This window comes from Armigeres subalbatus, chromosome 2, assembly GCF_024139115.2.
Source record: "Armigeres subalbatus isolate Guangzhou_Male chromosome 2, GZ_Asu_2, whole genome shotgun sequence".
NCBI classification, from domain to species: domain Eukaryota; kingdom Metazoa; phylum Arthropoda; class Insecta; order Diptera; family Culicidae; genus Armigeres; species Armigeres subalbatus.
This window is the reverse complement of record NC_085140.1, coordinates 346,883,310-346,910,911: the sequence shown is the minus strand read 5'-3', so window position 1 is coordinate 346,910,911 and position 27,602 is coordinate 346,883,310. Positions and strand designations below refer to the sequence as shown.

The 27,602-nt window shown below is 38.0% G+C and overlaps 1 protein-coding gene across 1 annotated transcript in view; it reads left to right on the top strand.

Annotated features, from left to right (window-relative positions):
* Positions 1–27,602, top strand: part of LOC134212899 (uncharacterized) — a 70,470-nt gene that overhangs the window by 21,031 nt on the left and 21,837 nt on the right. The window contains exon 2 of the mRNA XM_062691204.1: positions 20,714–20,890. Within this exon, the coding sequence (XP_062547188.1) occupies positions 20,717–20,890 (174 nt within the window). The 5' untranslated portion in view covers positions 20,714–20,716. The remainder of the gene's footprint in view (positions 1–20,713; positions 20,891–27,602) is intronic.

Genomic DNA, 27,602 nt, shown 5'->3' with positions numbered 1-27,602 from the left:
TGGATTGGGTTTGAATTGGAATTGGACTGGATTTGGACTGGATTAAGATTGGATTTGTATTGGGTTTGGATTAGATTTGGATTGGATATGGATTGGGATTGGATTTGGATTGGTTTTGCATTGAATTTGGATTAGATTTGGATTGAATTTGGTTGGATTGGTTGAGATTGGTTTGGTTGGATTTGGATTGGTTTGAATTGGATTTGGATTTGGTTTGGTTGGATTTGGATTGGTTTGGATTGGTTTGGATTGGTTTGGATTGGTTTGGATTGGATTTGGATTGGTTTGGATTGGTTTGGTTGGTTTGGATTGGTTTGATTGGTTTGGATTGGTTTGGTTGGTTTGGTTGGTTTGGATTGGTTTGGATTGGTTTGGATTGGTTTGGATTGGTTTGGATTGGTTTGGATTGGTTTGGTTGGTTTGGATTGGTTTGGATTGGATTTGGATTGGTTTGGATTGGTTTGGATTGGTTGGATTGGTTTGGATTGGTTTGGTTTGGATTGGTTTGGATTGGTTTGGATTGGTTTGGATTGGTTTGGTTGGTTTGGTTGGTTGGATTGGTTTTGGATTGGTTTGGATTGGTTTGGGTTGGTTTGGTTGGTTTGGATTGGTTTGGATTGGTTTGGTTGGTTTGGATTGGTTTGGTTGGTTTGGTTGGTTTGGTTGGTTTGGATTGGTTTGGTTGGTTTGGTTGGTTTGGTTGGTTTGGATTGGTTTGGATTGGTTTGGATTGGTTTGGTTGGTTTGGTTGGTTTGGATTGGTTTGGTTGGATTTGGTTGGTTTGGATTGGTTTGGTTGGTTTGGATTGGTTGGATTGGTTTGGATTGGTTTGGATTGGTTTGGATTGGTTTGGATTGGTTTGGTTGGTTTGGATTGGTTTGGTTTGGATTTGGTTTGGTTTGGATTGGTTTGGATTGGTTTGGATTGGTTTGGATTGGTTTGGATTGGTTTGGTTGGTTTGGGTTGGTTTGGATTGGTTTGGATTGGTTTGGGTTGGTTTGGTTGGATTTGGATTGGTTTGGTTGGTTTGGTTGGTTTGGTTGGTTTGGTTGGTTTGGTTGGTTTGGATTGGTTGGATTGGTTTGGTTGGTTTGGATTGGTTTGGTTGGTTGGATTGGTTTGGATTGGTTTGGTTGGTTTGGATTGGTTGGATTGGTTTGGTTGGTTTGGTTGGTTTGGATTGGTTTGGTTGGTTTGGATTGGTTTGGTTGGTTTGGTTGGTTTGGTTGGTTGGGTTTGGTTGGTTGGTTGGATTGGTTTGGTTGGTTTGGATTGGTTTGGTTGGTTTGGTTGGTTTGGTTGGTTTGGATTGGTTTGGTTGGTTTGGTTGGTTTGGATTGGATTTGGTTGGTTGGTTTGGATTGGTTTGGATTGGTTTGGGTTGGTTTGGATTGGTTTGGATTGGTTTGGTTGGTTTGGTTGGTTTGGATTGGTTTGGATTGGTTTGGTTGGATTGGTTGGATTGGATTGGTTGGTTGGATGCGTTTTGGGATTGGTTTGGTTGGTTTGGATTGGTTTGGATTGGTTGGATTGGTTTGGATTGGTTTGGTTGGATTTGGTTGGTTTGGTTGGTTTGGTTGGTTGGTGGTTGGATTGGTTTGGTTGGTTTGGTTGGATTTGGTTGGTTTGGATTGGTTTGGATTGGTTTGGATTGGTTTGGATTGGTTTGGTTGGATTTGGTTGGTTGGATTGGTTTGGATTGGTTTGGATTGGTTGGGTTGGTTGGTTGGTTTGGATTGGTTTGGATTGGTTTGGTTTGGTTTGGATTGGTTTGGATTGGTTTGGATTGGTTTGGTTGGTTTGGTTGGTTTGGATTGGTTTGGTTGGTTTGGATTGGTTTGGGTTGGTTTGGTTGGTTTGGATTGGTTTGGATTGGTTTGGATTGGTTTGGTTGGTTTGGTTGGTTGGATTGGTTTGGTTGGTTTGGATTGGTTTGGATTGGTTTGGTTGGTTTGGTTGGTTTGGATTGGTTGGTTGGTTTGGATTGGTTTGGATTGGTTTGGATTGGTTTGGATTGGTTTGGTTGGTTTGGTTGGTTTGGATTGGTTTGGATTGGTTTGGTTGGTTTGGATTGGTTTGGATTGGTTTGGATTGGTTGGATTGGTTGGTTTGGTTGGATTGGTTTGGATTGGTTGGATTGGTTTGGTTGGTTTGGTTGGTTTGGTTGGTTTGGATTGGTTGGTTGGTTTGGATTGGTTTGGTTGGTTTGGTTGGTTTGGATTGGTTTGGATTGGTTTGGATTGGTTTGGATTGGTTTGGATTGGTTTGGTTGGTTGGATTGGTTTGGTTGGTTTGGATTGGTTTGGTTGGTTTGGATTGGTTTGGTTGGTTTGGATTGGTTTGGATTGGTTTGGATTGGTTTGGATTGGTTTGGATTGGTTTGGTTGGTTTGGTTGGTTTGGATTGGTTTGGTTGGTTTGGTTGGTTTGGATTCGGTTTGGTTGGTTTGTTGGTTGGTTTGGTTGGTTGGTTGGTTTGGATTCGATTTGGATTTGGTTTGGTTCGATTTGGTTGGTTTGGGATTGGTTTGGATTGGATTTGGATTGGTTTGGATTGGTTTTGGATTGGATTTGGTTGGTTTGGATTGGTTTGGATTGGATTTGGATTGGATTTGGTTGGGTTTGGATTGGTTGGTTTGGATTGGTTTGGATTGGTTGGATTGGTTGGATTGGTTTGGATTGGTTGGATTGGTTTGGTTGGTTTGGATTGGTTTGGTTCGGTTTGGTCTGGTTTGGATTGGTTTTGGTTGGTTTGGTTCGTTTGGACTGGTTGGTTTGGATTGGTTTGGTCTGGATTTGGTTTGGTTGGATTTGGTTTGGTTCGATTTGGTTTGGTTGCGTTGGTTCGGTTGGTTCTGGATTGGTTTGGTTGGTTTGGATTCGATTTGGTTGGATTGGTGATTTGGATTGGTTTGGATTGGATTTGGTTTGGTTGGTTTGGTTTGGATTGGATTTGGATTGGTTTGGATTGGTTTGGATTGGTTTGGTTGGTTTGGATTGGTTTGGATTGGTTTGGATTGGTTGGATTGGTTGGGTGGTTGGATTGGATTTGGATGTTGGTTTGGATTGATTGGTTTGGATTGGTTTGGTTGGTTTGGATTTGGTTGGTTTGGTTTGGGTTGGTTGGTTGGTTGATTGGTTGGTTCCAATTGGATTTGGATTGGTTTGGGATTGGACTTGGATTGGTTTGGGATTGGATTTGGATTGCATTTGGCTTCGAATTGGATTTGAATTTTATTTGAATTGGATTTGTTTTGGATTTAAATTGAATTTAGATTTTATTTGAATAGGATTTGTTTGAGATCTGGCTTCGATTTGGCCATTGGATTTGAATTGGATTTTGATTGGGTTTGGATTAAATTTCGTCTGAATTTGAAATAGTTTCCATTTGCATTGCTTTTTAATCTTGATTTTTTTTTGTTGTATGCGTTTTGTCCATTTCGTGATGTTCGATTAGATTTTGGATTGAGAAAAACAAAGTCTCTTGAAATAGAATCTGTTTCGGCGTTGAACGACTTCCACTTAATTAAAACTAAGTTAGTTTCGAAACATAAGTTTAAACAACAGCAATTAAAGTTATCTCCCTTGCATGTCTCGCAAAAAAAACTACGGAGAACCCGGAAGCATAATTTAAATATTGGAATAATGCCACTTATCCACTCGAGTTTCCGCCTACATCCCCGAAGGTAGGAAGACAGAAAGGAAGTGCAAACAGGCGATGCAGGAAGAGAAGCTCGTAACAACTAGGAACGACGCCGTGCTCCAGTTCTCGGTTGAGTGATCGTCGTGGAACTGCACCCTGCCTGAGTCTCTGTTGTCTGTTGTCATACGAAACTTCTGTTTGAATTCCTATACGTACTCGTTGCTGATGCCGACGACAACGACGAAGAAGCAACACAGCCCCGTACGGTGCAAAATAATGCAAACCCGGTGCGGTGTGTATGCAACGAACCTGGAACCGAAAGTCCTTGCGCGAGCACAGACTGTGAGAATGAATGTCCTGTCGTCGAGTCTCGCCTGGGACCCGGGCCGGGGCACAGGGCTGTGGGAAAGCCTGTACCAGTGTTGAAATGCAATGCCGCCGGCAGAGAGCAATAATAATGTGTGAGAATTCCCAGTTGGTCGGCACTTGCTTCGTTGGGTTTTTATTCGCGCGGTGGAAGGGACCTGCTCGAAGAAGTGGTTTCTTTCTTGTTTTTGGTTCCCAAGGAAAGCAACATTCGGTTTCGTTACCTGCCTGGCTGCCTGCCTGAACGCAATTCACGCACATATGGGTGAAATATCCAAAGGTCACGTCCGTCGTCAGCTAGTTAAGTGGGAAGGAGAACAGCAACAGATGGCGTGGGTGCGTTCCGATGGTGCAATGAGAACAATTCTGGATCGAATTATGGTTGTGAAATCGGGAGGAAGAGGGAATCAGGATGAACCACCTAACGGTGTTTGGACCTTCTCGTACTACTCCTCGTAATATGAGATACATATGTTCAGAAATTCGAGATGATTCCACTAATGAATGCTTTTTAATAGTAGCTTCTGAACCCAACTTATGATTAATGAACTACTCCAAATTTAATTTTCACTTTGATATATCAAAAAAGCTTCATTCATAACAGTTGTTCTAACACTTTTCTTCATAATTCTACATCATATTGGTTTTAAGTCACTCAATTTCTAATCTGATATGATTTGTATTTGTTCATAATCCGAAACAGGATTTACGTAGATTGTGGAAATGGAATTGTTTTATGAAAAATTTGTATGAAACCGATCATGAATTTTTGAACATTTTTCCATTCCGGCGTAGGTGCCAAAAAACAAGGACGTTTCCTTTGTTATCTTTTCATAATCAAATCCAGATTGGCTCTATATAAACTAAGTCAGAATAAAGAGAAATTGCGAATTGCAATTGATATCCGTTCCTACTGATTCTGGGAATGGTTTTGTGGATCCCAAATCTAAGACATATTTCCCCTTTCAGTATAAGTTTAATCACAATCAACAGAGTATTTTGATGTTTCAAATTTCCCGCTTCATACCCAGCTCAAACTAAAAGAATCCACATCTCACACAGCATTCGAACAACAATTCGTTCTAGGAAGCTTGCGTGGGTTTTTCGATTTCCCCCCGATGAATTCTTTCGGAAAACGGATCCAACAAGCTGGTCGCCGTCGTCGTCGGAATGTTGAATCGTAAAAATGTGAGACCTTCTTTGATGGCGTGCTGCTGCTGTTGTTTAGTTGTTCGAGATCGATCTAAACGCTTTTTTTCGAAGACGTCAAATGGTCGGATGGTGGACTGTCAACAGAAAAATGGTGTCCATCTTCCGCGCGCGTGTGGTGCCGTGCATCGCACACCATCCCACCATGCGATGACAAAGTATTTTAATTAATTTTAATGCCGCGTAATACGGCCCCGATAAATGCATTCGTGGTAACAGTGCCCGATGGCGGTGGGTTTTTGTGGGTCGTGCTGTTTCTCTTTGTTTCGAACTTCTATTTAAAATGAGACACGCAATTTCGCATTTCGGCCCATCAGGGAGCAGCCCGTCTCGTGTTCACCGGCCGGAATTTGATCGTTTCGAATGACTTCCGTTGCTCACACACTGACTGTGTGCATTGAGTTACGACGCAACGAAAGTGCTCGATTATCTAACCTGTGCCTGGCAGCTATTTGGGTGCAGGTTCTTTCACTTTTTTCCGGACAAGTTTTGGAAGAGCCATTACTGACTGTGGATGAATGTCGCAACATGGCACTCGCGAAACTTTGCACAATTCGGCGCATTCGTTCGGGTCGCTTATTCGGGAGAACTTTTTTAATTCTGATGCTAATTTATGTGCGAAAAATTCCTGACCCGTACAACCTGTCAAGCATTCGGGGCCCGCGTGTGCTGAAATTCAAAGTTTCGAAATGAACGGCGCAGTTTGTGGCACCTGCTACTGCTGGTGTTGCCATCATCATGATTTTTTGTTTAATAATTCAGCGGGCCTGGGCAGTTGCTCAGACGACCAGCGCCAACAGCGGGACCGGGCAAACAACGGTGAGAAGTGCAACTCACGTCTCCAGGGTCGTTCGGCCCATTGTTCATCGCTTCTGGTTGGAATGCCGCTGCTGGGAAAATTCTCCACCTCCTTCGCTATTCAAGACAACAATGACTTGGGTTGTACGATTTCGGGTGACATTCCAACGGGCACTTTGCTTACAAGTACAATGGCTACAGGTGACACACAGTGGCAAAATGTTGAATAAATATTCTTTTATTACTTTTATGGTCGAAAATATTTCCCGTTACAGCTGTGGAGCGGCAGAGATGTAGCGAATTTTAGTAATCATATGATCAATGATTTGGATCAAAATATTTCTTCAGCCAGTTTTCGAAGACCCGCCACTGCGCCGGTTTGCTCGACACAAATATGACGGAAGCGATTCAACTTTGTTGCATTCACTTTGACTCTCTGGCCTTTGGGTGTTGATCGCAACGATGATGATGATGGGATGATGTAAACGCAAAAACAAAGGTAATTCACGATCAAGCAGTAAACAACGAAGCGCACACTTTCCCTTCCCGCCCCTTTTATCGCTCGGTTTGGAAATAAGGTACCTAAATCTTCCGTTGAAAGGGCACTCGGCCATAAATTTGTGTCCAAAAGGTGAACCTCATCCATCTTGTATTTGAAGCAGTGTGATCAACCCCCCCAAATCACCTCAATCACAATAACTTGGTTGCGGATGAATCCGAGCTCCAAGCAACGCACGGGGGAATTACTTTTCGCCTATTCTCCAATCAACAATGGTGGATTGAATTTCTGGGGCAGTTGATGTGACCGTTGAAAGTGAAATGTCAGATTAATGCGTTACCCAGCCTAATTACTTTCACCCGCTGGGCCGTGGGTTGCATTGTTGTCCCAGATTACGTCGTCGACGCATTCCGTTACCGCATCGCTTCACGGCAATCTTCAAAGAATAATCCGGGCCTTTCAAAAGAAATAATGTCTCTTCCTCTCAATTCGCTTGTTGAGCAATGAGCATGCAATGGACATTCCGAATGATGGTGTTGTGCGCTTTGGAATCCACATCTTTCGTAATTCACAAAGTTGCTCCAAAGAACCATCGAATGCTGATGTGGATACCTAACTGCCCAAGCTTACCGTTTTTATTCATGGTTCGTAAACGCAATCTTAACGTTGCGAGGTTGGTGCCGTACAAAATCTTCATAAATATCAGAAATTTTTTTGGTAATTTTAGTACGATCAGCCAACACAAATTCTTAGGAATTTTCAACGGAAAATTATCAGAATTTCCAACGGAAAATTATCAAAACTTCCAACGGATGTTCTTCAGGATTTCCATTTGTTTTTTAATTGCAATTTTTTTTTTGGATTTTCCAATGATTTTTTAATGTAAATATTTTTGGAATATTCAATGGAAATGTTTTCGATATTACTTATGGTTTTTTGTTGGAGTTTTCAAGGGATTTTTATTTCGGAATTTCCAATGGAAAGACTCTGAAATTTTCAGCAGAGAAAAACAGCGCAGACTTGAATACATAAATCAAGAAACTTCACGCACCACTTTCTACCACGTCCAAAATTTTTCACCACCAAGTAAAAAAATTGGGTCATCCTGTTGGTTAAAAACAGCATTATGATGTCCGAAAGCATGAAATATAGAGACCCAAACTCACTCACCCATTATTATTAGCACCCGCCACACCCCTTGGTCGAAATTCTATGCAAATTAGCACCCTGCGCGCCATGCCACTATTATTTACTATCTCATCGCGTTGATCCCAAACCCATTCAAAGCCATGATGCGACTAAAGCGCCCGTGAAGATATTTAGGCTACGACGCGCGTGAACGGATGCTTCATCCGCGCGTTGTTGCTCGGCAAGACAACAGTTCAAAAGGCCCCCCACTCCTGCTCGGCAGTTACGCAAAATTCTTCCGGCCGTTTCTGCATCGGCACGGCGTCGTCTGCTTTCTGACCTGGTCCTCCGTGTTAACTGTCCCGGCTCGCGAGAGCCAAAGTTGGCGACCCCGACAGCAGCCTAACATTTGACTCGGCGTGTTGTTGCGTGGCTCTATGAGCCAACAATTCCCATTCAGGGCAGATTATTCCAGTTGTTGATATCGTAGAAAAGGGAGGAACAGAAAAAAAACTCATGAATGGAGGAAACATCCGAAATAATCCAAAACTGGAGGGAACGGGAATCGGGGAAAAAATCTACGAAAGAATGCGGTCCAATCTGAACTGGATGACCGAAAGCGACCAGTCAGCGCGGCAACGACGGCGACGTCGACGGGAGAAAGAGGAAGCTATTTGGGAATGTTACGATGATTTTTATGCATCTATCTACGCTTCTATAATGGACATGACGGCCGGGCCCTGTCGGCACTCGGCGTGGTTTCTATGACTCGGTTTTTATGACCTTGCGTACCGCGGTGCCCGCCCCCTAGGGGTTCCTCCCGAGTTGCGAGCTGCTGGCTGCTGAGGTCCATCATCGTGCAGTCGTTTCTTGTTTTTCGTTCACGTCCGCTCGCCGTTTGTGTCGTTGACTACATATATTAATGAAGCTGAGCTGGAATTAGTATCGAGGCCTACATGTGATAGGAAACGGCGAGGTGGGAAAAAACAACGTAGATCAAAGTTACGACTGGGACGATCAACGACGGGAATGGTCGCTGAAGGTTGTTCTTGGGTGTTGGAATTCCATCAAAGGTCGTTTGGGAAGGGCTTATTGCTTTCGGTGATGAGAGTAGTTCTAAGGCGGGAATCGCATATAAATGAACCTTCTTAAATTGTTTCTTCAGATTTTGTGCACTCTGCTCACTTTTCCTTATTCAAAAATTTCGAAAATCCCAAATTCTGAGATTTAAAAAAAAACTAAAAAGCATAAAATATGGAAACCTAAAAACTTAACATATTTCAGATTTAAAAATCTAAGAATCTTTAATCTAAAAATCCTGAATTAAAAATCCTGATTCTAAAAATCTTAAATCTAAAAATCTTGTAATTGAAAAATCAAAGTTTGGAAATCAAAAAATAAAAATAGAGAAAAAATATGGAAATCTTGAAATTTATGCACATTTAAATCTAAATCTAAAAAACTGATGACTAAGAAAATCTAAAAATCTAAAAATCTAAAAATCTAAAAATCTAAAAATCTAAAAATCTAAAAATCTAAAAATCTAAAAATCTAAAAATCTAAAAATCCAAAAATCTAAAAGTCTAACAATGTAAAAATCTAAAAATCTAAAAATCTAAAAACCTAAAAATCTAAAAATCTCAACATCTAAAAATCTGAGAATCTAAAAATCTAAAAATCTAAAAATCTAAAAATCTAAAAATCTAAAAATCTAAAAATCTAAAAATCTAAAAATCTAAAAATCTAAAAATTTAAAGATCTAAAAATCTAAAAATCTTAAAATCTAAAAATCTTAAAAATCAAAATCTAAAAATCTAAAAATCTAAAATCTAAAAATCTAAAATCTTAAAAATCTAAAAATCTAAAAATCTTAAAATCTTAAAATCTTAAAATCTAAAATCAAAAATCTAAAAATCTTAAAATCTAAAATCTAAAATCTAAAAATCTTAAAATCTTAAAAATCTGAAAATCTAAAAATCTAAAATCTTGAAAATCTTAAAAATCTTAAAATCTAAAATCTTAAAATCTAAAATCTAAAAAATTTAAAAATCTAAAATCTAAAAATCTTAAAATCTAAAATCTAAAAATTTAAAAATCTAAAAATCCAAAAATCTTAAGATCTAGAAATCTTAAAATCTAAAAATCTGAAAATCTGAAAATCTAAAAATCTTAAAATCTTAAAACCCAAAAATTCGAAAATCTAAAAATCCAAAAATCTTAACATCTGAAGATCTAAAAATCTTAAAATCTAAAATCTAAAATCTAAAATCTAAAATCTAAAAATCTATAATCTAAAAATCTTAAAATCTAAAAATCTAAAAATCTGAAAATCTAAAAATCTAAAAATCCAAAAATCTAAACATCTAAAAATCTTAAAAATCTAAAAATCTAAAAATCTTAAAATCGAAAAATCTAAAAATCTAAAAATCTAAATCTAAATCTAAAAATTTTAAAATCTAAAATCTAAAAATCTAAAATCTAAAAATCTAAAATCAAAATATAAAAATCTAAAAATCTAATAATCTAAAAATCTAAAATCTAAAATCTAAAATCTAAAATCTAAAATCTGAAAATCTAAAATCTAAAATCTAAAAATCTAAAAATCTAAAAATCTAAAAATCTAAAAATCTAAAAATCTAAAAATCTAAAAATCTAAAAATCTAAAAATCTAAAATCTAAAAATCTAAAAATCTAAAAATCTAAAAATCTAAAAATCTAAAAATCTAAAAATCTAAAAATCTAAAAATCTAAAAATTCAAAAATCTAAAAATCTGAAAATCTGAAAATCTAGAAATGTAAAAATCTAAAAATCTAAAATCTAGAATTCTATAAATCTAAAAATCTAAAATATCTAAAAATCTAAAAATTAAAAAAACTAAAAATTTGAAAATCCAGAGATCTAAAATTCTAAAAAATCTAAAAATCTAAAAATTAAAAAAAAAACTAAAAATCTAAAAATCAAAAAATCTAAAAATCTAGAAATCTTAAAATCTAAAAATCTAAAAATCTAAAAATCTAAAAATCTAAAAATCTAAAAATCTAAAATCTAAAAATCTAAAAATCTAAATCTAAAAAATCTAAAAATCTAAAATCTAAAAATCTAAAAATCTAAAAATCTAAAATCTAAAAAATCTAAAAATCTAAAAATCTAAAAATCTAAAATCTAAAAATCTAAAAATTCAAAAATCTAAAAATCTAAAAATCTAAAATCTAAAAATCTAAAAATCTAAAATCTAAAAATCTAAAAATCTAAAAATCTAAAAAATCTAAAAATCTAAAAATCTAAAAATCTAAAAATCTAAAATCTAAAAATCTAAAATCTAAAAATCTAAAAATCTAAAATCTAAAAATCTAAAAATCTAAAAATCTAAAATCTAAAAAATCTAAAAAATCTAAAAATCTAAAATCTAAAAATCTAAAAATCTAAAAATCTATAGATATAAAAATCTAAAAATCTAAAAGTCTAAAATCAAAAATCTAAAAATCTAAAAATCTTGAAAATCTAAAAATCTAAAAATCTAAAAATCTAAAAATCTAAAAATCTAAAAATCTAAAAATCTAAAAATCTAAAAATCTAAAAATCTAAAAATCTAAAAATTTAAAATCTAAAAATCTAAAAATCTGGATAAAAATTAGAAATATAAAGAACTAAAAATCTAAAAATCTAAAAATCTAAAAATCTAAAAATCTAAAAATCTAAAAATCTAAAAATCTAAAAATCTAAAAATCTAAAAATCTAAAAATCTAAAAATCTAAAATCTACAAATCTACAAATCTAAAATCTTAAATCTAAAAATCTAAAATCCAAAAATCTAAAATCTAAAATCTAAAAATCTAAAATCTAAAAATCTAAAAATCTAAAAAATCTAAAAATCAAAATCTAAAATCTAAAAATCTAAAAATCTAAAATCTAAAAATCTACAAATCTAAAAAATCTAAAAATCTAAAAATCTAAAAATCTAAAGATCTAAAAATCTAAAAATCTAAAAATCTAAAAATCTAAAAATCTATAAATCTAAAAATCTAAAAACCTAAAAATTTAAAATCTAAAAATTTAAACATCTAAAATCTAAAATCTAAAAATCTAAAAATCTAAAAATCTAAAAATCTAAAATCTAAAATCTAAAAATCTAAAATCTAAAAATCTAAAATCTAAAATCTAAAAATCTAAAAATCTAAAAATCTAAAATCTAAAAATCTAAAAATCTAAAATCTAAAATCTAAAAATCTAAAAATCTAAAAATCTAAAATCTAAAAATCTAAAAATCTAAAAATCTAAAAATCTAAAAATCTAAAAATCTAAAATCTAAAATCTAAAAATCTATAAATTTGAAAATCTAAAAATCTAAAAAAAAACTAAAAATCTACAAATCTAAAAATCCAAAAATCTCAAAATTTAGAAATCTAAAAATCTAAAAATTTCAAAATCTAAAAATCTAAAATCTAAAATTATAAAATTCTAAGAATCTAAAAATCTAAAAATCTGAAAATCTAAGAATTTAAAAATCTAAAAATCTAAAAATCTCAAAATCTAAAAATCTAAAATTCAAAGATCTAAAAATCTAAAAATCTAAAAATCTAAAAATCCAAAAATCTGAAAATCTAAAAATCTAAAAATTTAAGAATCTAAAAATCTGAAAATCTAAAAATCTAAAAATCTAAAAATCTAAAAATCTTAAAAGCCGGAAATCTTAAAATCTAAAAATCGAAAAACAATAGAATTAATAGGTATATATTATCAAATTATAAATTAGAATTTGAAATCCAGTAATCTTAAAATTTAAAAATCAAAAAATCCAAAAATCTAAAAATCTAAAAACCTAAAAATCTAAAAATCTAAAAAACTAAAAATCTCAAAATCTAAAAATTTGAAAATTCAAAAATCTAAAAATCTAAAAATCTAAAAATCTAAAAATCTTAAAATCTATAAATAAAAACATTTAAAAATCTGAAAGGAAAAAAATTTCAAAATCTAAAAATATAAAAATCTGAAAATCTAAAAATCTAAAAATCTTAGAATCTAAAAATAAAAAAATCCGAAAATTTGAAAATCTGAAAATCTTAAAAACTAAAAATCAAAAAATCTAAAAATCTAAAAATCTGAGAATCTGAAAATCTATAAATCTAATAATTCAAAAATCTTAAAATCTAAAAATCTAAAGATCTAACAATTTAAAAATCTAATAATTTAAAAATCAAAAAATCAAAAAATCAAGAAATCCTAAAGTCTAAAAATCTAAGAATCTTAAAATCTGAAGATATGAAAATCTAAAAATCTAAAAATCTAAAAATCTAAAAATCTAAAAAACTAAAAATCTAAAAAACTTAAAATCTAAAAATCTAAAAATTTGAAAATCTGAAAATCTAAAAATCTAAAAACCTAAAAATCTATAAATCTTAAATCTAAAAATTTTAAAATCTCTGTTTGAATTTCGAAGGAAATTATGCAGGGGCGTCTCGTGGACTTTTGCTACACCTGTTCTACCATGCTGATAAAAAAATATTCATCAAGCTGAGTGGTTTCGAATGAAAGTTGGACATTTAATCTAATATTACAACCTTTTCTTGTACAACTTAACCAAATATTAGAAAAAAAAACAATTTAAATAGAAAAGATTTACAAAACAATAAATGACTTGATTTTCTCTTTTGTTACAAAAATGTTTTAAATTTAGATGCACTTAAAATTTTAGACTCTCGCAAATCGTCTAAAATCTAACTTGGTAACAGTTGGCAATAATTGGATATTGCTCAGAATAAAGATCTTTTATATCGGCTCATTCCACCATTCAGGGTACACGGGTCCCATCGGCGCTAATATTCAAACTCTCACATATTTTTTTGCTATGAAAAAAAATGTTATTAACCATTATTAGTATAATAATTATAGTATATAATTAGTATATAATTATACAATTATTGTTTGATGCGACCCCAGATTGTGACGATCAATGAGTCACATTTAAAGGCTGAAATGTTTCCCAGTATTTAATTTTTCAAATTTAGTGAAACTATACTTTTTTTCTCTATGCTGATTGATTTTGATAATCCGTAAAAAAAAGTATTGTTTGATGTCTCTTTTGAAAACTCAACATTAATTTAATATTGTTCTTGATGCATTGCATATTCATCACGAGAAAAAGAAAACAAACTGTTTCCAATCATCGGTGCGAAAGCGTGCGCGGTGCGCCTTTCGGCAAAGCACAGCCCGACACTACGATCGAGCCTAACCGAAGGTGCGCATCGTTGATTGTTCTCGCAGCGTGTCGAACGGGTTTGACTCCTTCGCGCATAGCAGAACTTGCATCTAAACGTGCTTGCTTCGCATGCGAAAGAGGATGATGTGAGAAAACGGAGAAAGCTGGCAAGGCTCACGCTCGTTCTCTGCGCGCGGAGAACGAGTGAGCATACCAAGGAGGAAATTATTTCAAATCATTTGTCATGGCGCAAAACTTTAAATTTGACTTCTGGCAGCGCTGCTGTTGGTTCTTCATTATAGATCGCACGACTGGCAAAAGCTTTATATGTGATGGGGTGTGGTTTTTCGGAGAAACACACATTCAGCTGCAATTTGACTGTACGCCAAGCATGTGGCGTTAACTTGATCTGCCTACGAAATATTTTGTTTCTTTAGATGTTTAGATGTTAAAATCATTGGAAATATCACGTGAAGCTTTGTTTAAAAAATTAACTGAGTAAATTATTTGCCCTAATAATTAATTGCCAAGACATTAATTTCTTACTTCTGACCTAAAAATGGTTACCTGTTCCATGAACAGGTAGAACGTATGGACGAGTCGCCCCTGAAATTCTGTCCAATTTTGAAAGGGAACTCTACCGAATTCCGAAGGCAATTTCGAACAAAATTTTGCTGAAACCCGAAGACAATTTTACCGAATTTCAAAGGGAATTCTGCTGAAATCCGAAAGCAATTCTGCCAAATCCCAAAGGCAATTCTGCCGATTTACGAAGGCAATTTTTGCCGAATTACGAAGGAAATTTTGCAGAATTTCGGAGGGAATTCTGCCAAATTATAAAAGAAATCCTGCCGTATTCCGCAGGGATCTCTCGAATTTCGAAGGGAACTCTGCCGAATTCCGAAAGGATTCTGCTTAATTCCGTAGAGAGTTCTGCCGAATTCCGAAGGGAGTTCTGCCGAATTCGAAGGAAGTTCTGCCGAATTCCGAAGGAAATTCTTCAGAAACCCGAAGACAATTTGACCGAATTCCGAAGGCGTTTCCGCCGAAATCCGAAGACAATTCTGCCGAATTCCGAAGTGCATTCTGCCGAATTCCGAAGGGAATTCTATCGAATTTCGAAGGGATTTCTACCGAAACCCGAAAATATTTAACCGAATTCCGAAGGCAATTCTGCTGAAACCCGAAACCCGAAAGATTATTTTACCGAATTCCGAAGGCAGTTGTACCGAAATCCGGAAGCAATTCTGCTGAAATCCGAAGGCAATTCTGCTGAATTCCAAAGTGCATTCTGCCGAATTCCGAAAGGAATTCTGCCGAATTGCGAAGGGAATTCTGCTGAATTTCGAAAGGATTCACCGAATTCCGAAGGGAATTCTGCCTAAACCCGAAAACATTTTACCGAATTCCGAAGGCAATTCTGCCGAAACCCGAAGACATTTTATCGAATTCCGAAGGCAATTTTGCCGAAATCCGAAGGCAGTTCTGTCGAATTACGAAGTGCATTCTGCCGAATTCCGAAGGGAGTTCTGTCGAGTTCGAAGGAAGTTCTGCCGAAGCCCGAAGGGAATTCTGCCGAAACCCGAAGACAATTTTACCCAATTCCGAAGGCAATTCTGCCGAAATCCGAAGGCAATTCTGCCGAACTTCGAAGTAAATTCTGCCGAATTCCGAAGGGAATTCTACCGAATTTCGAAGGGAATTCTGCAGAAACCCGAAGACATTTTACCGAATTCCGAAGGCAATTCTGCCGAAATCTGAAGGCAATTTTGCTGAATTCCAAAAGAAATGCTGCCGAATTCCGAAGTACATTCTGCCGAATTCCGAAGGAAGCTCTGCCGAATTCCGATAGGGATTTCTGCCGAAAATCGAAGACATTTTACCGAATTCCGAAGTGCATTCTGCCGAATTCCAAAGGAAATTCTTCCGAGTACCGATGGGTATTTTCTCGAATTCCGAGCATTTTCATGGATGGAATGTGAGTAAACGTGTATTACAATTCCATGTCAAAATGCATCCTTTTCAGACTTTCTTGGAACTTTTTTGTTCGTTGGAATTCAAGTAGGTAACACATTTCATCGTTGTCTCGAATGCATGGTGGTGTTATGTACAAAAATCCGTCCACCGTGATCGGCTTTCATATCAATGCGTTGGAATCTGTTTAGTTATGTCATGGCTAAGTAACTGAATCGAAATAGCTCGAAGGGCTGCAATGCTACTGTGAATGGGTAGTTCAAAACATACCTTGAGAAACAATCCAATTCGATCTGTATTCCGTTGATCAAACATTGTTAACCACAGTTGTAATATTAGGCACAGTCACTTTTGATGAAACAATGATAAACACGTTCGTAAATGGCACCAAATTCCATGCATAACACTTGTAGGACGACAACTTTATTTTTTATTTTTGTTGTTTTAATTTCAAGGCCTACTTCTCATTTCGAAGCTCGAGAAGCATAACATAATAATGATTGAAGTGTTTAACCTGTTCCAATGAAATTCTTCAAAATTAATCACAAATAATTCAGCTTGGTGAACGATAGTAGATACATAAGTATAAGAGGCTAATGGCGCTTCAAATGTTATGATCAACATGTTTTGTTCAAGACAGTCCTTTATGTGTCAGATGTTCATGTTTTTCCTCACAGTAGCCCACTTTTCATACTTAAGGACAAGCAAACCAAAACAATAAATTTGACATTCAAGGTACAGACCAAGTCGTTTATAAAAAAAATCTGGATTACTATGGTTTAGTCATGTTGATCACAAATATTGTGAGGGATAACAGCGCCTCTAGCGTTCTAATACTTATGATTCTACTTCTGATACGCTTTACGGTAGCAATTCGTAGTTTGCAAAGTAAAATAATCAGTAGATTGTAGACACTTTTTCTAAAAATGGAAATCATATACCGAAAATCGAATAAACAGCATTTAATAAAAAAAAGTATTTGTCAGTTGCCATTGTTTACGGGATCCCACATGTTGTAATCGCAGATTCCCAACACAAAGTACCGCTGACGAAGCAGCTTGTTTTATCATTCCCAGAATCCCTTTAGTGATGCTCCATAATCACAAACACATATCCTCCACATCGCTCAAGAATTTATAATTTCGCTTTGTTTCGTCTCCTAGGTTATGGTTCCTCGCTTCCCGTTCTTTATCGCAACAGCAACGGTCAATGAGTTTAAACCATCTGAGCCATTGTTCCGTGTCCATGCGAGAATATCCAAATCTCATTAACCCCCTGCCATCAACCAACGCGAACACATCGCATACGGAACGCCAGGAAAGCACATTCTATTCCAGGTCACAGAGCGTGCCCGGTCCCGGCCGGCGTGTCCCTCCGGGAGATGGTCAAGCTTGATTATGCGTTTCCTTGTCCCATTTTCGCGCGCACAAAGTCCACCGAGCAACCGGTTGACATTCCATGGGATGGACGCTGGCTCCGTGTGTTTGTGCCTTCATCGAAGGTTTGTGCAAATTTATCTCCGTTTGCAGCAGGAAGCGCGACAGTTCAGGAATCAGATAACAAACACCCGGAGTTAATCGCCGGTGAATAGCGCGCAGTCACTGTTCCCGAAGAAGGCAAAAAAGGTTACGCGACCAGTCAGCAAAAAAAAAGCAGTGCATAATAATAATCAGATCCCGTTGGCTGCTGCTGCCGATTGGCCTTGCAAAGTCACTCAACAGCATGCGTGCTCCTCCTCTTCGATGGCATACCTTCGGACATGGACACAAAATCAGCGTATGGACAGGCATGGAATAGTGCTATTGAGTTGTTACATATCTTATAACCAGTTTCTTCGGGCGCATGCCGCCGCTGCTGCTGAACTCGTTCGACGGGCGATATGTGGCGCACGCCATCCGGTTCGATCACGAGAATTTTTGCCCACCACCCGTCAAAGCGCTAAGCGAAATGGAAGCGAAGAACATTTATGCTTGTTTCGTTTGTACGTGCCCTCCGTCATCCTGTTGTCAGCGTTGTCAGTCACTTTTTGCCCCCAGAAGAGGAACTGTGCCTGTTCCTGTTTTAGTGTGAACGATGTGCCGAGTCGGCTACTGAAAGGCCGCAGCAGCCGGGTACTGGCGTTCTTGTGCAGAAAGGAAACGGCATTGCGCGAGATGACAATAAAATGTGAGCCACTTTAAATTGGCTGCCGGCCGCCTTCCTCACCGTCCGTCCGCTGAAGGTTCTCATTCTCGGAAAGCTACCGGAAAGGGTTATCAGCGATCGTCCGCAATTAAGACCGGAGACTCGCCCGTAATAACGTTTCGTTGACTTTCATTACGCGCGCGCTTTTTTTATTGATATTTATGACATTTTGTTTCATTTGCTGTTGGTGCCGGTTCATGTTCCACTGAACCGGCAGTGCGTGCTATTACCAGGCACAAAGAGCGCCCTTCCGACATCCGGAGTTTGGAGCTGAACCGTTTTACCAGAACCAACTTCGGAACTCTTCCTACGCCGCTTGCTTCTGATTGTTTACAATGGAATTAACATAAAAGAGTGGTATTCCCCCGAAAACATTGAACCGTACCGGAAGCTTCAATGGAAGCACGACTCCACGAGACCGCAATTCCTACGCAACGGAGTGTAGAATATTAACCAACTAAAACGGTCGGCAGCGTAATCAAATCACACACTTGTTCGGCTTAACTCGCACGTCGCCCCGTTGGATAGATTTGATTGAATTTAGGAAAGTTACCGCCCCATGAAATGCCGTATCCCACACGTGCATTGTCGATGCTTTCCCAAGTCGGATAGCGGGAACCCAAACAGTCCTCCTCATCGCTTTCGCTCCCCTCCTCAGCACGGATTTGGGCTGTGAGTGAGCGCTGTTTTGTTTATGTTTACATTCCGTTACATGGGTTCGTCGTATCTCGTATGTGGGAATTTCCTGGACGGAGAGGTGGAAGGCCACTGTGGTGAGGAGGTTCCGCTGCGCTGCGTCCTGTCAGCTGAGAACGGAAGTTTCACTCCAGAACTGCATTCAAATGAGTCAGGAAGAGGCGTTGCGAGTAATGCGCTTATTATTATGTTGTGATACGGGAGGAAAGGGTTTCAGTGTTTTGAATTGTGAACTATGGAAAGTAAAATGTTTGATTGAGGTTACTGTGAACGGAAGTCTTTTCACGACACAATTATTTTCAACCTGGACCTTATTATGTTGTTGGATGACGAACTATCGTATTCATGAAAATGATAATACAAAAGACAAAAAAGTGGGGTGCTGAATTTCACGAATAGTCAAATGGCAAAGCGGTAATTACCGATTTAATTGAATTAGATCCTATTATGGATAATAAATTAATAAATTGTGCCCGTTTTTCCAAGCGATTTCGTTCGCTGCAAACAAGGCAAAATATCGGCCGGGCTATTTGTTCCCTATAAATAAATCTGGAAAACTTCCCCGAACTAATAATCTCAGAGAATTCTTCATCGTCCATTCCCGAAAAATAATAACACCGCCTCGCAACATCCACTTCGACTTCCTGAGCGCACTAAATTAACCGTTCAGCCGAAATCTATCACCGGAAGAGCTTGTTTTTCGGAGCTTCGGCCCCCGCCATGTCGAATAAATCACAACCAAACGAATCAATTCCGGAAACAAACCGCACGGCGCTCGCTGTGGAATGTTATCGGAAAAAATAAAATAAAATCCAACCGAACCAAAAAGCGCCATCATTGCCAGCAGTGCGGTCAATCATTCGTGGGAATCTGCTCGGTAGCAGCCAGCGCGCCGTGCGTTTTTGTCTTAAGGGACAGGTTCCCTTTTCTCGCATTTCCCTGCGTTTTAATTAATTTACCGGGAAGTGCGCTCCGCCGTTCGACGTCCAATTCTAGCACCAGAATGGAATTCCAGCAAGAGTAGTTGTACGACCCAGCAACTAGTAGCGGATCTTCTACTTCTCGGCGGAATAAAAGGCGTAATTATTCATTCATCGTCGTTTGTTCGACGAGGTTTTTTTTTCTCGTTCTCAACTTTACGTTTGTCCATCTAATCACACTCCAACGCCATTCGAGAGCGCTTCCTGAATGATGGTGGACGGCCATCGACGTCGGAGGTGGAGGGCTGTTGAGATTGAGTGGTGAAGTTGTTAGCACTTGTGTTCCGACAAGAGCCGCTACTGGAGGGTACCTCGTCGTGGGTAATTGGGCGGTAGCGGAATTTCGATTCGAGAGTCAAACTATGGGAATATGGCGAGCGATGCGCGTTGATTGAATTCCCGATGCGTAGCTCCTGCGCTGCAGTCGGTGTTAATTGATTGAAGAATGTCGCATTCGTCATGGTCATATTGCTCCGATGCATGCGATCTAGCGGTTTCCGAGACCAATCCACTATGGATAGATACTTGGGAGTGCAATTTGTCGTATGTGATGAGAAAATCAGGCCACGGTGAATGAACGTCAGGGCGGAAAATGATCCGGTTTATGTGCGCCGTAATTGGTCAATTAGCCTTCAAATGCATCGACGGTAACAAGACGTGCAGCTTGCAGGTTAGAAGACGTCACCGGGCGGCGATGCATACTCTCTCTCCAATCGCGTTTTGTCATCTTATTTTTCAATACTTGTACAGTCGAACTTGAATGTTGAAAAATTACTGCGAAGTAGAGGTAGCCCAGGGGCAGGTAAACTGCACTGGTCATAAATTATTCGTCATTACCGAGTTGTTAAATACGGCCCGGTAGCTATCGCGTCCACCCTGATCAGTTAGCAGTAGCAGATTGCCCGAAACCCTCCCGGGAAGTTTCGCCGACCACATCCAAACATTCGTGAAAAAACACCGTCCTTTAAAGCATTTTACAAACACAAACACGGTAAATAATGATAATTATTACAATTGGTCTTTTCTTTTCCGCTTGCAGAAGATGCTGAAACACGTGCAGATCTCGCCGATGCGCAGCCGAGCCGATTCGCTCTCGATGCGGTCGTCGACCTCCTGTGCGTCCTCGCTGTGCGGAAGTCCCGAGCCGCCCGGCGAACAGCTGAGGAGTCACTCGCGGGCGTCCAGCTATTCCAGCCTGAATGAGACCATTCCACAGGTGAGTTAGATATTTTTTAGTGAACCAGAATGAACCTGATAAAAAAGTTTGTTGCAATTGAGTTGAATCAAGCAACGGACCATAAAGTATCTAAAACTACGCCTTAGGTCTGATCAATACTCGCTGAACTAAGATTATTTTATGAAGACAACAATGCCAATATTGAAATGGTGTTGCTCAATATTCTTTGAAGCATTGTAAAGAACTTTGATCAAATTCAAACAAAATTATTTCTTGTTATTCTGAGTAAGTTCTGTACAAGTCATGGTAAACTTTTTATGATAACAAAATTCGTGAAAAAAAATTAATTACTATAAGATTTGTATCAGTCATTCTGGACGCAAAACCTAAATCCTGGCCGTCGCTCTGAACTGTTTTCATTATCACAAAAGCCATTCAATTAAAAAAAAAACAAATCGTCCATCCTGCATTTCACCTTGGTAAAAATCGACCTAAAGTTTCAACTACTATGACTGATTGTAAAATAGATTGAATGTATCTGAGGGCAGGAAGACTATACTAAAATATAAAAGCCCTTTTTAACGATTTTGCTCTACGACCTCCAGACTTCCGATACGAGCGATGACCCATTCTCAACCCCAGACCCATTGTCACTTCCATTACGGGGAAGGGCCGTTTGGCCGAATACCGTTCGGCCGAATGCTATTTGGCCGAATGCCGAAAGTTGATTTGCCGAATATACCTTTTGGCCGAACAGACCAGTAGGCCAAAAGTAATTTGGCCGATAGGGTAATTTAGTCGAAAGGGTAATTTGGCCGAAAGAGTTGTTTGCCCGAAAGGGTCATATGGCGGAAAGGGTTATTTGGCCGAAAAGGTCATTTGGCCTAATAGGATATTTTGCTGAATAGGTCATTCGACCGAATAGGTCATTAAAAAGTGAGAAATGAGAAGTGAGACGTCAGACGTCACTTCTTACTGTAAAAAAATTAGAAGCGCGAAGTGACCCACTTCGCACTACTCATTTTTCACAATGAGGAGTGAGAAATGAGAGAAAATTTAAGCGTCTCACTACTCACTTCTCATTTCTCACTGCTCACTATTAAAAGTGAGTAGTGAGAATTGAGAAGTGTGACGTCTCTCTACTCACTTTTCACAGTGAGAAGTAAGAAATGATCTATTCTGTCAAATTTCCTATTCGGCCAAATGACTCATTTGGAAATGACCATTTCGGCCAAATGATTTTTGATTTGGCATTCAGCCGAATGGGTTTCGGCCAAACGACCCTCCCTCCCATTGACGGTACATGTTACTAAATAGAATATTTTTTGAACAATGTTTTTCCAGCGAGTGAATTCGTTTTATTAAAAAAATACTACGCCCTAAACAATTTTTTTCAACTTTCATGTTCAGTGAACTCAAAAAAACACTAAAGACGCCTTAAAAATTCTAAGCAAAAGAAATTTAGCTTGAAAATGTGCTAACTAAATAAAAATAAACAAACTGTTTTGCAATGAAAACAATATGAACACAATTTTTTGGTAAATGCCGCTTTGAATAAAGAGGGGATTTCATGTTTCCCCCTTTTTGTTTGGACATTAATTGAACCTTTTTCGCAATGCACTGTGAAATCCGTTCCAGACTCTGGTCAAGTCTTTTTCAAAGGTCTAAGCAAATCCTCTACAGAGCTCAGTCCTGAGCTTGAAGTTAACACTTGTAACTACTTTGGGTATTTTCAGTTCAAGATGGTCTCGAAAATATGCTCACAGCTTTGACATGCTTGCGATTTTTGGATTTGAAAGTAGCACCCTATGTATTTTTATTAGTTTATGGTTAAGGGACTTACTACACAAAATTTTCACAGAACTCTGCCTAATTTTGCTCAGAACTCTTTATAAATTTTAATTTGAAATTTTATTATTATTATAATCTTTATTAAAGAGGTTTTTAGCCCAAGGCTAGTTCACCTCCGTATATTTGAAATTTGATCAAATCAGTCAAATCAAATTCTCAGCATATTTCGGAAAAAAACCACTCAGTGCCCTGTTATACATTTGAAGAAAAATAATCATCGAGTTGAGTCTCATTTAGCCGAATTGAAAGTTTGGTCGAAACGATTATAAAGCCGTAAACGATTTGGCCGAAAATGTAATTTCATCGAAAGGAATATACAGCCGAACTGGTCATTCGGCCAAATGTCGATTGACCGAAATGGGCGTTTGGAAGTAAGATTCATTTAGCCGAAAATTTCATTTGATCGAACGAATCATAAGACCGTGAAAACTGTCGTTTGGCCTATCCACAGTGAATGTGAAAAAATGGATGTGATTAATAATTATTTAAAAAATAGATGTAAGATACAAGAAATGAAGAGTGAGAAGTGAGACGTATGACTTCTCATTTCTCATTACTCATTTCTCACTTCAAATGTTTGCACTGCATGCTTTCTACATTCTTTCTACATTCTTTCTACTTCTACTAGAAGTCAAACTGCTAACTTTTCATTTCTCACATGTTGGTTCTCACTCCACAGTTCTTATTCTCACTTCTCACTGTGAGAAGTAAGGAATGATAATTGAAAAGTGAAATGTTACAAGTGAGAAATAACAAAAGAGAAATGTGATGTGAAGAAAGAGAAGTAAGGTATAAGTTTCACTCCTCACTCCTCATTTCTAACTTCTCACAGTGGAAAGTGAAAATTGTGGAATGATCAATCATAAATAATCATTGTGAAGTAGTATAAGAGAAGTGAAAAATGAGGCATGGCAAGTCAAAACTGAGACGTCTCACTTCTTATTTCTCGCTTCTTATTTTGCACTTGCAGTGAAAAGTGAGACTTATTTCTCATTTCCCTCATCACATTTCTAACTTTCTACTTCTCACTTTTTACTTTTTAATTCTTATTTCACCCTTCTCACAGCGAGAAGTGAGTAGTTAGACGTCTCACATCTCACTTTCCACTTCTCACTCCTCGCATTGAGAAGGGAGAAGTAACAAGTGAGAAAAAGAAAGTAAGAAATGTTATTTAAGAAGTGAAAAGTGAAACGTCACACTACTCACTCTTCTTCTCACTTCGTACATCACACTTCTCGATTACGTCAATCCCTTACCGCAGTTGCATCCATTTTCAAAAATAAATCGCTAGACGCTATGCACAGAGTTCACTCGAAACTCACTTAAGAACTCTTCTATTAGGACAAAGTAGCTGTCTGCGGTGTATCCTCGGAAATGCTCGATGAACACTGGATGGCAATGTCGCAAGACCTTTTTTTCTTCGCATGATATGCCCCTTCTTGAGAGGTGACATTTTTCGGAAAACTCTCTTTTGTCCGTTGACCTTCTGTACCACCACACAGGCGATGGCAGAATCGCTCGTTTCGGTATAAATAAAAAAAATCCCAAAAATACCAGGGTTGGTCAAAATCGGTTCTGTAATCAGCTCTGCTTTAATAACCTGAAAGGCTTCTTCCGCTTCGGTCTTCGCATGCGATTTAAGTAGTTCAATGAGAGACGCAAAGGTTTTACTAAAATCGACGATAAATCGCCTTTAATAGTTTGCCATACCGTTTCTCAGGCCTTGAGGAGAAAGAATATAATCCAGTACAGTAGCCGTTCGATAACTGCAACATGTTTACTTTTCAGTTAACGAATTCCGTTCGATAACTGCAACGCATTCTAGACGTCAAACGGTTGTCAATCGACGTCAGATGCATTAAAAGTGCATCTGAATGTGCAGCGCAATACAGCTGTCATTGAGTTTGACATCAGTTTGAAGCTTAGTGGTCCGATAACTGCTGAACTGTTGCAACTATCGAATTGCAGTCAAAAAGCATTGCAGTTAAATGACTTGCAGTTATCGAACGTCTACTGTATAGGGGTCTCGATCAGGCAGAAATATGCGATTCCTCCAGGTTCGCTCCTCGTAATCGTCTAGCAACAATGTCGTCCAAATGTAATTACGAAGACATTCGGACCCACCTGGCCAAACCTTCGGATCGTTAATCTTGGCAGCGAAGCTGGGCTTTGATTAAATATCTGGAAGCACTGCTCCGAAAAAGAAAAATGGCTCGGAATCCTAATCGCTCCGCAAACCGAAAACAATGCCACGGCAACATTTGCACTCCGAAAGAGTCAAACAAAAAAGAAAAGGAGGTGCCTCGTAGTCCGACTCGCTGCGGAATCCTATTTTCCCTAGTATCTCCGGAATGAACCGAAAATACTTAGGATCTTAACTCGGAAATTATAAAAAAAAACTCCCGGGATCTTATCACTCCTAGTCCCACTTGGCCCAGAATATACAAAAACCCCTATGAGTTCAATTCTCCAATAAATAAAAAAAGCCTCAGAGACTTTGACAACAATGTCTATTTCACCCCTAAACAGTAAAACTGTTGATTAAACAATTGCTATCTCATAGTCCCATTCGCTCTTAAATAAACAAAAATACCTCGGAGTCAGTGATGCCAGATACAGTTTTTATTAGTCCGTGTCAATCTCAGTAAAAAGTCTGTGTCTGTGTGGAGTTTGTGAGATTCAAAAAATAGAAATTTTTCAAAACTATGCACTTTTGACAACCTAGAATATCGAGGATTCGATGACCAAAAAGTTGTAATTGTAATTGTCTCCATTCTCATTCCTCATTTTTCACTCCTCACTGTAAAAAAATTGAGGAGCGCGAAGTGAGTGAGACTTCGCGCTCTTCATTTTTTACAGTGAGAAGTGAGAGATGAGGAATGAGAATTGAGACGGCTTCGAGTAAGACTCCTGATTTCTCACTTTTCAAATGACCCATTGGGCCAAATGTCCTATTCGGCCAAATGACCCTTTCAGCCGAATGCCTTTTTCGGCCAAATGATTGTTTCGATCAAACGACCCTTTCGGTCAAACGACCCTTTCGGCCAAATGACCTTTTCGGCCAACTGACTCTTTCGGCCAAATGATTGTTTCGATCAAACGACCCTTTCGGTCAAACGACCCTTTCGGCCAAATGACCTTTTCGGCCAACTGACTCTTTCGGCCAATCGACCCTTTCAGCTAAATGACCCTTTCTGCCTAATGACCCTTTCGGCCAAATGACTTTTTCGGCCAATCGACCCTTTCAGCCAAATGACCCTTTCGACCAAACAACCCTTTCGGCCAAATGACGCTTCCGGCCAAATGACCCTTTCGGCCAAACGACCCTTTCGACCAAACGACCCTTTCGGCCAAATGACCCTTTCGGCCAAATGATTATTTCGATCAAACGACCCTTTCGGCCAAATGACCCTTTCGGCCAAATGACCCTTTCGGCCAAATGACCCTTTCGGCCAAATGATTATTTCGATCAAACGACCCTTTCGGCCAAATGACCCTTTCGGCCAAATGATTATTTCGATCAAACGACCCTTTCGGTCAAACGACCCTTTCGGCCAAATGACCCTTTCGGCCAAATGACTCTTTCGGCCAAACGACCCTTTCGGCCAAATGACCCTTTCGGCCAAATGACCCTTTTGGCCAAATGACCCTTTCGGCCAAACGACCCTTTCGGCCAAACGACCCTTTCGGCCAAATGACCCTTTCGGCCAAACGACCCTTGCGCCCAAACGACCCATTCGGCCAAATGACTTTCGGCCTAATGGTATATTCGGCGAAACAGCTTTCGGCCTAATGGTATTCGGCCAAATGGGTTTCGGCCAAACGACTCTTCCCCATCAGGAAGATCTTGTACGAGTTTTAAGTTTCTCACAGGCACAGTAGTTGTACGACGAGTTATATTGAACACGAGCCTTAGAGAACTTTTGAAACATCTGTGGATGCGTTCTTCGAGTGCTGCGGAGAGACCTGGATGGTAGATAATGTCACAATACGTGAACATCGGCATGATTACTGCCTGCTCCAGTTTCAAACGGATTTCGGTAGACAGGACTGCTCCAAAGCGAGGAAAAGTTCGAAGTACATTAAATACTTTCACGACGATTTGGTTGACATGATTAATCCATTTTAGACCACATTCCATCGTGAGCCCTAGAATAACGACTTTCGAGTTGAATTGGATGATTTTGTTGCAGAATTTGACTTCACTAAGAGGAATATTATCGATTACATTTTCACTGAAGAAAATGGCTTGTGTCTTCTTAGGGTTCGGGTATAAACAGTTCGCGATGACCCATTGCTCAATACTGGAGAGATCTTGACTGATGGTAGAAATTAGCCGGTTAATATCTGTTATCGGACTGGCAAGCTGTTGAAGTACAGGCTAAAGAGGAGTGCACTAAGGCACGAGCCTTGAGGTATGCCCGTATCAACATCCTTTTCTTGTGACAAACTGCTACTCACTTTCGTCATCTGGCTTCTTCCATCGAGAAAAGATTTTATGAGCCTACATGCTTTGTTGGTGTAAAACTTAGTCGAGTCAAGTACGAGATACTGAAGACTTACTGTTGAGATCGATCGTATCTGTAAAGCTACAATCAAATGGTGTTATTAAATGGTACTAACTCGTATTTTGACAAGTTAAGAAGAAACTTTTTCATTAATGTGTAGGTAATATGTTGTTACATTAAAATTTATAATATATAATTTTCTAACTGAATCAAAAAGAATTCCGTGCAAAATCCGAAAAAATTCATAAAGACATAAGAAAGAATTCATAAAGACATAAGAAAGAATTCATAAAGACATAAAAGAAAAAAGAACAATCCCGTTCGGAAATCCAAAGACCAGAATGGAGTTCTTTTCAGGTTTGAGAACGGGGAAGTTTTGGGCTTCCGAAACT